Source organism: Chinchilla lanigera, unplaced genomic scaffold (assembly GCF_000276665.1).
Source record: "Chinchilla lanigera isolate Chin_1 unplaced genomic scaffold, ChiLan1.0 scaffold00005, whole genome shotgun sequence".
Taxonomy (NCBI): Eukaryota; Metazoa; Chordata; class Mammalia; order Rodentia; family Chinchillidae; genus Chinchilla; species Chinchilla lanigera.
Genome location: NW_004955406.1, coordinates 8781084 through 8795058, shown reverse-complemented (window position 1 = coordinate 8795058; position 13975 = coordinate 8781084). Strand labels below are relative to the sequence as shown.

The following is a 13975-nucleotide window of genomic DNA, read 5'->3' as shown; positions in this document are numbered from 1 at the left end:
TGTGGGTTAATTAAGGTCTTGGTCCTCAGAAGAGCAAGTCCTTCTGAGATGGTTTCTTGGACAGTATGGCCTGCATTTGCTTTCTTTGTTTTTGTATCCTATTAGGATATTTTTTAAAAAAACACTAACAGAAATGTATTCTATTACAAACAGAGCTGCCCTACCACAAAGGCATAAATAGCTTCCATACTACAGCTGCCTCAAATTAAACAGAGCCTAGGGAGCAACAGATGATTCTATCTGCTTTTCATGCTTCTTTGTCTCAGTTACCCATGGTATTTGACACTGAATTCCTGCATTTGGTTTAAGACCTGGAGCAAAGCCTCTTAATGAGTGCAAGCCCCTGCACTTCTGTGGTTATTCTAGCCATCAAGTCAGTGTTTCCCTCATGTTCATCCAGTAGTACTGAAAGCCATCGTATACTGCTCACTCAAAATGTATATCATTTTGTTTCTATAGAAGACTGAGAATTTAGTAAAATTCAAACATTCTGAAACTTGAGGCAGTTGTTTATTAGTCTTTTTCCTCTTTCTTCCTTTTCTGTAATAGACTTTTAATAACTATTTCTATCACCAAGTTAAGTCATATAATTATAAAATACATAGACATTTATGAAAGGGTTATAACTGGGTTTTTTAAAGTTTGTTCTTCTATAAACTTACATGTAATACTTCATTAGGACACTCAAAAGGCCCTGACCACTTAACTCCCAATCAGAACACTTCACCCAAGGCTGTCATCAGCCTACTGCCAGTGACGTGCATACAGAATGCAGGGCCTCTAGGAGGACAAGGACCTGTCACTACTACAGGTGGAAATGAAAAATCCAATGCCCTATTTTTTCTTTATGAAAAATTTTATAACATACGAAAGTGGAATAATATAATGAATCTTCGAGATGCATCTGTCATCCAGCTTCTGTAATCATCCACATTTTTCCCATCTTTTCTTTCCTTGAATTATCCTTTTGCAGTGCTGTTTCTGAATCTGTGACTTGCTGTCTTTTACTAGCATTGACAATTGTCATCCATATGACTTCTTATATATTGCTTCTGCCCAATTCTCCTCCTTCTCTCTCATGAGACTCCAGTTAACATGTATGGCACTTCCATGTTTGTTTGTTTTCCATTCCATTGTTCCTCCATGTTGTGGGATGTATATATTCATTTAAACTACTTTCTAGTTCACTAACTCATAGCTCTAATCTGATGTTAAACTACTGAGTTATTAATTTCAGTTTTCTACTTTTTCAATTCTAGAATTTCCATTGTTTTTAAATCTAATTTCTGGTTTCTCCTAACCCCTCAAACATATTTATTATAGTTATTTTAAAGTCAGTGTGCAAGAACCTTAGTATTTCAGTAGCCATAGATCTGTTTCATGTGGATTTTGTCCTGGTTTCCAGTTTTTGTCTTCTTGCATGCCTAGTAATGATTTTACTGGATGTAGAACAGGGTATAGAAAAAAATTTACCTTAAAGTTTTAAGAAATGTTAATAAAATACATAACTAAAGATATTTGAGGTTCAGGATTACGTCATCTCCTTTAGAGAGATTTATTTTTGTTTCTGGCAGTCAGAGTGGAAACCTATCACCTGAATTCTATCAAGGTTTGAAATTGATTACTTCTTGGTAATGGCTACTCTGTTTCTGGTTACCAGACTATTCCTAGATTGTAGTCACAAATGAAAATTTGGAGGTCACAAATAAAAGCTGGACATGTTTCCCAAAGCTCCTTCTCATCCTCGCTGAGCCGTAAACTTCAATTTCCACGTCTCCTTTTCTATGATGCTGCCACAGGCATAGCTCTGCCTCTGGTTGGCCTGTCTCTCCTTTCCATTTATCAAAAAGAAAGTTGCAGTGAATGTCACACTCTGCTTCCTGAGCTTCCATGATTGTGACTCTTTAAGACTCTGCTGCCTCAGTGGCTCTATGGCACCCTCTATCAGGTTTTTAAAAATATTTAGTCTGTCTTTTCTTGTTCTTAGCAAGAGTTTGTCTGAAGTATGTTGATACACCATTGCTGGAAGCAGAAACTCTGCTGGAGATATTTAAATTTATCTCAGACTTTATATCATGTAATGTGCTTTGGTCTATATCTGGAAAATGTGGACATTTTCTTATACTCGTGGTGCCTTTTCATGTTCATATTTCCTTTTCTCAGACAGGTCTTTTTCATAGTTGCTTGTTTGAGTTAGGGTGCACATGGTCTCTGTATTACAAATGGTTATCACAGCTCTCCCATCTCTTTAAATTTAGACTGTTCCCCATCTTTTCTTTTCATGCCTACAGAAGATCCTAAGCCAGTGTCCTATAGAATTCCCATATCCCGGAGTTACTTGTTCCTCTTATCACTTCCTTGTCCTGTAAAATGGAATTTAACTTTTTGGTTTATTGGGTTGGGTTGGGTTGGGTTGGGTTTGCTTTGCTTTGCTTTGCTTTGCTTTGCTTTGCTTTGCTTTGGCAGGGTTGCTTTTTAGCTAAAGCAAAATAATTTTGATTGTATCATACAGGATGGCACTTAATGTCTGATTATCTCACTTTAGTGATGCTAAGATTAGAACAACCTAATCCTTCCACTACAAAAATCTCTACCATTCTTTAATCTAAGGGCTTCATCTAGTGATACCTTTTCCCTGGATCAGTTATTTCTTCAGGAGTTGCAAAATTACGGTTTTTCTAGGTCTGTCACCAATAAATATTTACTAGCTACAAACAGGTGAGCTCTCTTTTTAAATTCAATGATGTGTTTTGCTTCAGATTTTTAAAAATAGTCCTGAACAATAAATGCTTTATCCTGCCATGTAAATAAATGCCAAAGCTGCTACCTCTGATAAAGCAGTGACTGATAATTGCATCATATGGAAAAACCTTAACAAGACCTTTTTTTTGTCTGTCCTTTCAACTTGAGACATTCCAGTTTTCTGACTCTCATTCTCCTTATAGAATATGACAGCAAGACCTTGGAGCTTGTGGATGGGAGTTAAAGCGAGTGTGTACTCTTCCTTCTCTTCTCTGCTTGTTTAAACTCATTCCCTCCTGTGCATTTACTCACTGGGAAGCACCAAAGGCAATTTTTCCCATCCAAGGCCAGCATTCTGGGGCATGCGAATGCTAGTATCATGTCTATGAAAAGAAAATTTATAATACCCAAACAAGTGGAATGCTTTGTCAAATGATATAGTTACTATATCATGTCCTTGTATTGTTTTTGTGAAGATGGTTATTTTTCTGAATCTTGTAGCCATTTCTGACTCCACTGTACCCCACTAAGTCCCCAGTTCCTGTTGAATCAGTTCTATAACCTTTTATCAAATTCCTTTGTTTCCTGTTCTGATGAAATATTCTCAGTCCTTTGAGCAGCGCCTCACTGCCTAGCACAGCAAGGTCATGCCTCCTAACTGCATGCATGCTCTGCACAGCTAGGTGTCCCTGTCTACGTTGTTTCCCTGGTCGGACCAGTGAGCTTTCTGTACCATAACCAGAACAGCCCAACCCCGTCCCTACCAATGCCCTGCATCCTTGGCCTGAGATCTCATCACCTACTCTGAGATCTCATCACCTACTCTGAGATCTCATCACCTACTCTGAGATCTCATCACCTACTCTGGCTCAAACCAGCTCAAGCCTGTTGTTCCCCCAATCACTGTGGTCCCTGCTGCTTCCCAAGAACCCAAAGTCTGTGCCATGCTCTGATGGATCTCAGTCTTCTCTGTGTCATGGTTTCATTTGCCTCATTTCTGCAATTTAACTGTGTTCACCAGGGGCAGCAGCTTACCTGGGACTTCTCCAGAGTCCTCACAGCACCAGGCTCAGGACCTAGCATGGTGTAGTGCACCTTCCCCTTTTTTCTCCCCAGGATTCCTATTTTAGGCCACAGGCACACCTGATCTTTTGTTCAGATTGACAGCCTAGCCTTGATTTTTGACAGTTCTGTGGTTACAGACTCCATCCTTATCACTGTCACACGTGGTAAAGGTGCTGAAGCCTGTGTCTTTGGTGGGTAGCTTCACCAGCATTCGTTGGGGTGCTAGTCCAGCAAATGATCATGACTCTTAACTCCACATGTCAACTAAAGGCCTCCAGAACCAAGCAGGCTGCAGCCAGCACCATGCCAGAGTGGGAATGTGTGTGTAGGAATGTGTGGGGCCTCACCTCATGCACACACTTCTTCCTTATCCTGTCCTTGTAAAACTCTGCTTCATTTTTTTTAATATCTTTCGGTGACCGAGACAGGTACCTGTCACGGCGTAATTACACACCACTTTCTCTATCAGCATAAGACCAATGGTTTTCTTTCCTTTAGCTAACTGACTTGACAGACACCTACTTAGTGGAGAGATTATTGGTATAAAATTACTTTTTGGCCTTTAAATTTAATTATCCCACATTCATAGCAATAAAAAACATCCCAGATCCAGGTGTGCTTTTCAAGGAAAGTGTCCAGGGAAATTACCTTCCGATAATGGCGTCCTGCACTTAAATCTTTTGTCTTGAGATCTTAAAATCTTTTCCATACAAGTAGATAATGGTGTTCATTCTGGAAGAGGTGAGAGTTGAAATAACTGGCCTCTTAGCATACTCAAGAGATGACGAGAACTATAGGACCCAGCTGTCTCCTTTGTTTATTCCCGCTCCCCCTTCTCAGTTCTTTAGAAAGAGGCATGGCCAGCCTTCTATTGATTTCATACTCTTCTCCCAGGTACTGCTTTTCCAGTTGATTAAGAGCATGAATGAAAAAGTTTCTGTATCACATTTCAGGGGGGAGGGAGGAGTCGAGGCTTTAGGAGAAGGAATGGTGTGCAGATAGGCACACACTTGTCAGAGAACATACCTGCTTGTCCTGGCCAGCCTACCTCACCTGTTAGCCAGGAGGACTTACAAGTGGTCCCTGAGCTTTGTGCAGTATCATAGCCAATGAGGTTTACCTAAGGCACAGTTATTGCTATTGAAAAGTGGTCTACAAGGGCTCAGAAATGAAAAGCAGTACCTATCACAGTGCAGGCCCTGTATAAGTGATGGCTGCTAGGATCATCTTATCGATACGGACCAGCAGGCCCCTATTCTCTCCAGAGAAGTGTATGCCTTGCTTCTTCCCACCCACCCAGCCAAGCCTTTCTGAATCCTGTTTTCTTCTTCCAGAAAACCTTCCTTAGTCTAGCCAACCATCAGTCACCCCTCTTTTAATGAACTCTTACATCAGCTTCTCAGTTCAATTCAAACTTGACCTGAACACCTAACACATACTAAGATTTGCCTGATTCGGGCACCAAATCATGTTCTGTCTTACTGTTTTAACTCTCAATGAATGTTTGTCTTATGTCTGATGGGATTATTGAGCCTCGAGAGAAAAGCTTGATTCTATGCAGTGTGATATGTCTTCCAGCCCCAGATACAGCCCTCCATGTATGGCAGGAGCTCTGATCCCCTGAGAGTGTGGGGATGGTAGAAGAGGCCAAACCAGTGACCCCAACATAGTAAATTTTTGTTGAGTTGAATTGAATTAAGGTAGCTCTTCATGGGGGCTAAAACATAGCCCTAAGTTCTCATTCTTTGGTTCAATACAACACCTTATTCTGTTACACTATATGTCAAAGAGGTAAGTGTGTATTGAATTCCTCCTGTATGCAGGATGTCATAGAGAACTCAGAGGGGGCCCTCATCAAGAGCACTCCAGTCCAACAAGATTATAAAATAAATACACTGAAACTAACAGAAAGGTGGACCGTGGTGAACTCTGTAGCTATCATTCCATAAAGGGCTTTACAGTTAAAGGGTGAGGTGTTGTAGTATCTACTTGGGTCATCATGAAAACTTTTGTTTCAAATATTCTACAAATATGTACTGAGAGGCAGTCTTCTCTTCCAGGCTTTGCTAGTGCTCAAGCTACACAGAAGCGGGTGGAACTAGGATTAGTACCCTAAATGTAATGTACTGTTCCCCCAAATACAAAGGCAGAGGTGCAAGCTTGCATTTCTGCTCTCTGGTGTGTGTTAGGGAGGCTTTGCGGTCCTGTTATTATTTTTTTCCTAATGCAGAAGGATTCTGGGGGGCTAAAGACTGGCAATGTGCTAATTCCCCTGAGTATTTCATTCTCCTGCATTGCAAAGCTAATTTCCTTTCAGTAGCTCATTAACATTCACAGCCAGTGTTTGCTGCCACTTTCATAGTCTCCTGATGCAATGCTAGCTGCAAAGGTGAGAGCTGCTGACGCTGTTTGCCTTTTGGATTCTTCCAGGATTTTTTTCCCAGGAAGCCATCCCGTCAGAGGTGTGCAAGTAATGAAAGTTGGCAAACTGCAGCTACACCAAGGCATGTTTCCCCAAGCAATGAAGAATCTGCGACTGGTGAGTGTGCAAGAGCTCGGGGGCTTTTGCCTGACAGACCTTTTGCTGGCTGGAGCTGGGCCTCTTCCTGGTGACTGTTTTTAGCAACTCTGTTTTCAGCAATGTGTAATATGTATGCGCACACACACACAAGCGCACACACACACACACACACGTGAATAAATATACTTCTGGGGTGTGCAGGCAAATGTTTTACAACCAGATCTAAAAAAACCTGCTTTGTGACGTTTGCCATTTCTGTCATATAAATGTGCCCAGTGTGACTGATTTTAAATTACCATTGTAAAATCAACAAGCTCCCAAATATCACGGTAATTTGAAATCATTCTCATAAACTGCTGCAAACCAGCCTCAGAACGCAAGGGCACGTGTACCCTGCTCCAGAGTGAACAAGTCTCCCTTCTCTGCGCCCACCCAACACAGTCCAGCTCCTTCCATGGCAGGCGAGACCGGAGGCCACTGTCTGCAGCCTCCGCATCTCTCCCGCCTTCTCCACACCCAGAGCGCACTGTGCTGCCCACCACTGCCCACTCAGCCTTACCAATCCCTAGGTCTTTACAGCAGTAGTTTCTCTGCCTTAAATTCCCTCCCCACCACACTCTGGGCCTGGCAGTGCTCTACTGATCCTTTAAAGCCCTACTTCAATATCATGTTCTTTTTTATTCCTGCCACTCTCTGCTCCCTCTGCCAGTATAATGCTTAGCATATTATAGTAGCCATACTTGACCACTTACCCTCCAGCCCCCAGGGACCTTTGAGGCCTTTGCAGTTGTTTTTGTAACTGCATCAGTGCCATACAAGCTACCTGGAACTAAAGAAATACTCACTATTGGGAAGAGGGAGGGAGGGAGGTCAAATGCAATCTTAGCAGTAAGTGCCAAGAAACTGAATGGGAGAAGTGGGTCAGTGGTAGAAAACCTTGTTAAAGAGTAAGACTTGTTTTCCCCCGTTTTGGAAACCTCCTGTGCCCCAGAGGGCTGAGGGCTTTCTGCTTCCTTGGCTTTCTTACCCCTGCTAAGTATATTTTCATCCCTGTCCACCTCTGGCCTTCCAACAACAGAGTTCACAGGCCCATCCGGCCCAGGTACAGGTGGGGCAAGCCAGGGAAAACTGGCATGTGGGTTTTTATGGGGAACGCTTGACATTTCAATGCAGTGGGCACTGTACCCCTGTCTTCAAAAGAGCCTTTGGAGAAGGATCAGAGCCCTGCATCCGGGTTGCTCTGGGAGTGTCCAGGGGCTGCCTGAACCCATAACAAGGGCATTTTTAGATGAGAAAAATGATGATGCCTAAAGGAGTCTTCAAAATAAGATTCCCTAAGGCTAATTTTTATTGAAGGCTGATCGTGTTGTCTGTTCTTCACCTCTAACTGAAATCAGCCCATAGACATCAGGAAGAAACTAGCCTTTCCTGAAGGTACACAGATCCTGTTCTTTGTACTTTGCTCAACGTCTTTTTTCAAACTGATAGAAGTACACCTAGCAACTTGCAGCTCTGTGAGAACTTTCCTTTTCTGGTCTTGTTAGTAATTGTTAACCAGGCAAATTAGCTAGACATAAAATTCTTACTAAAGGTCTTCTGTGTGAAAAAGTTGGCAGGAAAAGAATGTAGAGGAACTTCCCCAAGTACATGGTGCTCCCAACCCAGGCTCACCTTGCAACTAGATGTTCCATAAATGACCAGATTAATCCTTTATGTTCATGTGGACTGGAAACTGGTAATGCTGCTCCTGCATACCTGACCTTACTTGGTCCTCATGACAGAAGGCAGCTGTGTGAGGTCAGTGGGGAGGCATTTTCATCCCTGTTTGAAAAATGAAGTCTCTAAGTCTTGGAGACATGCAAGAGCTTGTCCAAAGTCACACTGAGGCAGAGCCAGGTCTAGTTTATTTAGTTTAATTCAACATGTGTTGATTAAATGCTTCTGTTACTCTGAATAAAGCCCAGTATTGTCCTTACAATTTAATGGAGGAGACAGACATGCGAGCAAGTCATTAAATCCAGGCTAGAATCCAAGGCTTCATTCTGTCTCTCCAGACCGGTCTGGTTAAATCCTGAGGCTTTCTAATAATACTCAGTATATAGAAATCCCTTCAAATCTGAATCCTTGGTGCCAACTCAGAAGACAATGGGGGAGAGAAGCCAGAGAATATTTGGATCTCTTCTGTTTTTCATGCGAGGCTGAGTGCTTGCCATTGCAGGGAGAACTCCTGGAGGAGATGTCTCATACCCTCAGCACTACAGCTCTTGCCTAGGACGTGTGAGGCTCTGGGTTCCGTCTCCAGCACCGGAAATAGGGAAAGGAGCTGGGAGCAGAAGGGAGGGAAGGAGTGAGGACAGGACAAGAGAGAGAAAAAGAACAAACAAGGAAGAAACCCTCAGCTGTAGACAAGCCTGAACAAACCCAAACAGAGATATCTCAGCATGGGTTTACAGATAGCATGGCCCGGGCTGATGCTATGGGCCATCATCGTCCTTCTTATGTCCCTCTGATTGTCCTTTATACCCCTCATGCCCAGGCCTGTTCTCTCCTGTCTTTATACCCATCTGGTGAGGTTTTGAAGTTCCCTTTATAGTAATCACCTTAGTATTTCCTGCTCGTGGTACCAAAGATAAGCCCAAGACTAGACAGTGATAGCTGCCAGATAAAAAACATGCTAGGAGAAGTGTAGGATCATCTGTCCTAAAGGCTGTGTTGAAATCTTAGCCTCCCAAAAACTTCCTGCTTACTCTGGACAAGTCCCGAGTCTCTGGTCATGTTCCGATTATCAGCTAAGGAACAGATGTGCACCACTGGCCGTGTGGTACTGTCGGAGGAGTGCTTAGAATCAAAAGATCGGGTTCCAGTCTTACCACCTACTAGGTCTGTGACCTGACGCAAGATAGTTAATCTCTCTGAAAATAATTATATTTTTTAAATGAGGTTAATACCTATCCTATAGAGTTGTTCTGAAAAATAAATGAGGGAGTGTGAGCATGGGCTTGCCAATCTCAAGCATTTGGGTGCTTGAGGGCTGTTCTTGGGAAGGGAACTCTCATGCCGACTACTCTCCCACTAGCTGGTGTCTTTAGTACTCCTGTTTATAACTGAGGGATGTGTGGTAGTTCTCCTGTTGAACATATAATTGCTCCCCAGCATTTCACAGGGCTCTGTTGTTTCTGTAAGGTGAGTGAGAATGCCTTAAAAGACCTTGACTGATGTACCTTTTGTATCTCCTGGTGCTACCAAACACGGGCACACATGCCCCAAACACAACAAGTTCTGCTGAGCATGTACTTGAATGGGTGGGTTTCTACATGAATAGAGAACATTAAAAGCCCCACCCAGCCCTCTTGTCTGAGCTGTGTATGGCTAATGGACCAGATCTTGTTGTGACCTTGGCTGAGCATTTGCTAGTAGAGGCGTGGCCCGAACATGTACATCAATAGGAGAGCTCATATGACCCAGGAGTGTAGCATGCAGGTCAGTTTCTGCAGAAACTCTCTTTCTTGAGCTTCCTTGAGACTCAGGCAGCCTGGAGCGGGGAAAGAGAAGTGATATTGTTTGCCTTTTGAAATTGTGGTGCTCTTTAGATGAGCACCCCTGGGTATTATTTCTTGCCTTAAAAACCCCGGAAATAATGACATAAAATGGCTTGAATAAGGTTTTCAAAGCCTGAGTGTGGAACAGAAATCAGAGAAGCTTCAGAAACAGAAATGTGTTACAGATTCAATTAGAACCCAGCCTCCTCCAGGAAAGGAATCCATTTAGCCAGCTCTGATATGGTTTAGGTTTTCATCTCCGCTAGGCTCAGCTGAAATTCTTGTTATTGCTGCCACAGGACGGTCCCAGGGTCCCTTCACAGTGCTTCCTTCCTGCTTTCTCATCTCTCTAATCTACTTTCATTTCTTTCCATATATTTCTTGGAAGGCTTTTGTGTGTCACTAATTTGACTTCTTGAATCTCATGGACACCCAACCCCATCCAGGCTGTCTTGTCGATGAGCTTCTACTTCTGCCTGAGCTCAGCATGCTGCAGGCTCCCTCACCTCTGCCCCAGCAATGCTGCTTTGTTAGGGGTGCTTTATTACCAGAGGTCAGGTTATAAAAGCCTTTTTTTTCTTTTCCCTCTCAATAACTTTTTGTTTTAAAATCTAGATTCAACCTCTTGCAGTACACTTTGGTTTTTGGTTTTTATTTTTTCCCTTCTTATTTCATTCTGAGAATCTGTATAGCTTTTCCTGAACAGAGCATGTAGGCTATGGGTCCCAGAAGTTGCTCCTTTCCACAGTTATCAGCCACTCCACACTGGTCTCTCTCTACTCCAGCCTGCACCATGATTTCCAGCACTGTACAATGTCTAATTAAAGCATGTAGTTCTGTTTTCCCCATTTCTTACTTTATTGCAGTGATTCTTAATTGCTTTGGTCATGAAAGAGAGGTCATGAGAAGAACTCCTGACTTACCAGAAAACATATACATACACAGAATATTTTGCATATTGTAGAGAAGAGGGCCTCCCTCCTTTCAATATATAAACCACACTTTAATGTATGGTAGGTAGAAGGGAGAGAGGGAGAGTGAGAGGGTCTGGATAGATGATGGACTCTGATAGTCACTGATACCTTCAAAGAATGATTTAGAAATCCCTGGCTCTGATATTTGGGAATGGCTACTGACCATCAAATAAAAAATATTAGTTTTAGGAGTTTTTATTTAATAAAAGAGGGAGAAGGGAAGAGAAAAAGAAGGATGGAGTGGAGAAGGAGAAAGAGAAGAAGAGGAGGATGAATAAAATTATAGGTAATATGTAAAAATGGTGATTAGAAATAAGCAGAAATTCCCCTATTGTAACATATAGCCCAATAGTAACAAGGAACCAACTGAGGAACCTGGGCTTATACCTTGACATGACACTAACAAAGTGTTATAACCCCATTCTACTGGGATGATACCAGAGAAAGTGAGCTAAAATGCAGGGTTAGATGAAACGCAGAATTTCATAACAGAATGCTAAAAATGTTCGTGTTTCAGTTGAAAATCATTCACATACCAGGAACCAAATATCTCAATAACTTTTCTCATTGCTGAGACAAAATATCTGACACCCAAAGTTAAAGAAGGAAAGGTTTATTTCATCTCACACTTTATAGAGGTTTCAGTCCATAGTCATCTGGTTCCAAGGCAAGGCAGCACGGCAGAGGGGCATGATGGGGGAGGAACAGTCCCTGAAGTGGCAGGCAGGAAGCAGTGAACAGAAAACAGCCCTTTCCCTTTTATCCCATCTAGGCTACAAGCCTTTTGGGTGGTGTCACCCACATCCAGGGTGGGACTTCCTATTATCCACACCCAAAACTATGATAAACTAGTTAGTGAGCTAATCCTATACCACACATCCTTAATCCCCAAACCACACACCCTAAATCAGTATCACATCACATGATACAGCGACCTCCCAAAAACCCTACATGTGAGCTCAGGAGGCTCTGTGGGGACATCTAGGTATAACCCATAACAATCAGGAATATTTTAATCTTAATGGAAAAAATGGAATGAATAGAGGCCAATTGCAAGATAACCAAGATGTTAGAATTATCAGGCAAGAATTATAAAGCAGCCATCATGAAAACACTTCAAATAACAATTACAGACATCCTCCAAACACATGAAAAGATATAAAATATCATTAAGGAACCAGAAGAAGTTACAGAACATATAAATAAGAAGCAAATAGAAATTTAAGAACTGGTAAGTAAGTCTGAAGATATAGCTTGGTGGTAGAGGACTTGCCTATCATGTACAAGATCTAGGTTTGATGCCCAGCACTACCAAAAAAAGAAGGAAGGAAGGAGTAATCAAAATAAATAGTTTAATTCAACAACAGACTGGACATAATAGAGGAACAAATTGGTAAACATGAAGGTAGAACAATAGAAATTATCCAATCTGGAAAATGGGGAAAAAACTGAAAAAAAGTAGAATTGAACAAAAAACCTCAGGGACTTATAGACCAATAACAAAAGAGCTAACACTGAAGTGCCAGAAAGAGAAGAGAAACAAAGTGGGATGAAAAAAAAATACTGTACAAAAATACAAAAGAGGGAGTGACAGTGAATCTCAGTGAGCCTTGGGAGCTTCAGTGACCTGTTTGGAAGGGGAGAAACCCCACCCCGCCCCCCTACCCTCTCTGTCACTGCAGGAGTGACAGAGAGCCTCAGGAATCTCAGTGAGTCATACAGGAGGAGAGAAACCCCACCCACTGCCCCTGTGCCATCCAAGGATCCTCAGTCTGTAGGAACCCTGGTGCCTGGCCCATACTCCTACACTGCAGGTCAGGCAGCCAGTGCAGGAAGCACCTGAGACATGGCAGCCATCTTGTCTGGAGGAACCCAGGATAAATCCACTCTAACAAGGGGAAGCAATTTGCATACAAACTCCTGATTTACAGTTGGTTCCATTATATAACTATAGACTTTGCTCCTGTGATCTAAAGTACAAAATCAATAGTTACCACAGTTGGTCATTTTCTAAATTGTGCTTATTGCTAATTGTAGTATAGTAGCTAGAGTGTCATATCTGTTGTAATCAGTTATTCTCCCTTGTGTAACAATGTTGGAATGCTCTGGGGTAATAACCTCAACACAACCTACACCAAAAGACTGGGGACTGACCTAAACAGAAACAAACATCTCACTCTCAATTAATTGAGAAGGTAAGATCCTGGGACAGACACAAACCAAGAATCTTCTACTCACAGAAAATATCCCTGAAATACAGACTATTCCTGGAGAGGCCTTGATATTAGTGATATAGCTACCTACTTCCAAAACTCCCAAGGATCACCACAGAAAACAAAATAGAAAATGTTTTTGAAATAGAAAATGTCAAAATGAAGGAGCAAAATGCAATCTCAGACCTCCAGCCCACCCAGAACAAGTCCAGTAGACATTACATAGAAGAAATTGGAAGTCACACACCTGAGATTTCTGAAATGATAGCAACTCAAGTAAATAAACAGCTCCATCCAAAGAAATAGAAGAAATCTAATCAGGAATAATTTATCAGGTAAAATAAGAAATGACAACCGTAATGAAAGACTTGCTCAGCATACCTAAAGAAGACATAGATTTAAAAAATTAGAGGAGCTTAGAAAAATTATGGAAACCCTGAATGAACAATATAGGAAAGAATTTGAATGCATGAAACAGATTCAGAGAGCTATCCAGTAAATTAAAAATTCCATTGAGAGTTGGCAAAACCACTGAAATGAAAGAGAAGATAGGCTTTCAGACCTTGAAGACAGCATTACAGCTAGCAATCATAAAAGGAAAGCTCTTAAAAATAATAGGAACCAGAAAATAACAATTCAACAGCTGCAAGATGATGCAAAGAAAAATAATATAAGATGGGTAGGTGTCAACAAAAAAGCAGGAGTCAACACAAATGACATAAAAAGGCTATTTTCAGAAGTAATAGCATAAAATTTCCTAAGCGTGGGAGAAGAAACTGACATGCAGTTCAGTGAGGCATATAGAACTCCAAATACCCATAACCAAAATAAATCTACACCCAGACACATAATAATCAAGATTCCAGAAATTTAGCACAAGAACAGAATATGAAAAGTTGTTACAGAAAAGAAACAGATCAC

The 13975-nt window shown here is 41.7% G+C and overlaps 1 protein-coding gene across 1 annotated transcript in view; it reads left to right on the top strand.

Annotated features, from left to right (window-relative positions):
* Positions 1-13975, top strand: part of Smyd3 (SET and MYND domain containing 3) — a 649248-nt gene that overhangs the window by 622554 nt on the left and 12719 nt on the right. Inside the window, exon 11 of the mRNA XM_005374789.2 lies at positions 6238-6346. Within this exon, the coding sequence (XP_005374846.2) occupies positions 6238-6346 (109 nt within the window). The remainder of the gene's footprint in view (positions 1-6237; positions 6347-13975) is intronic.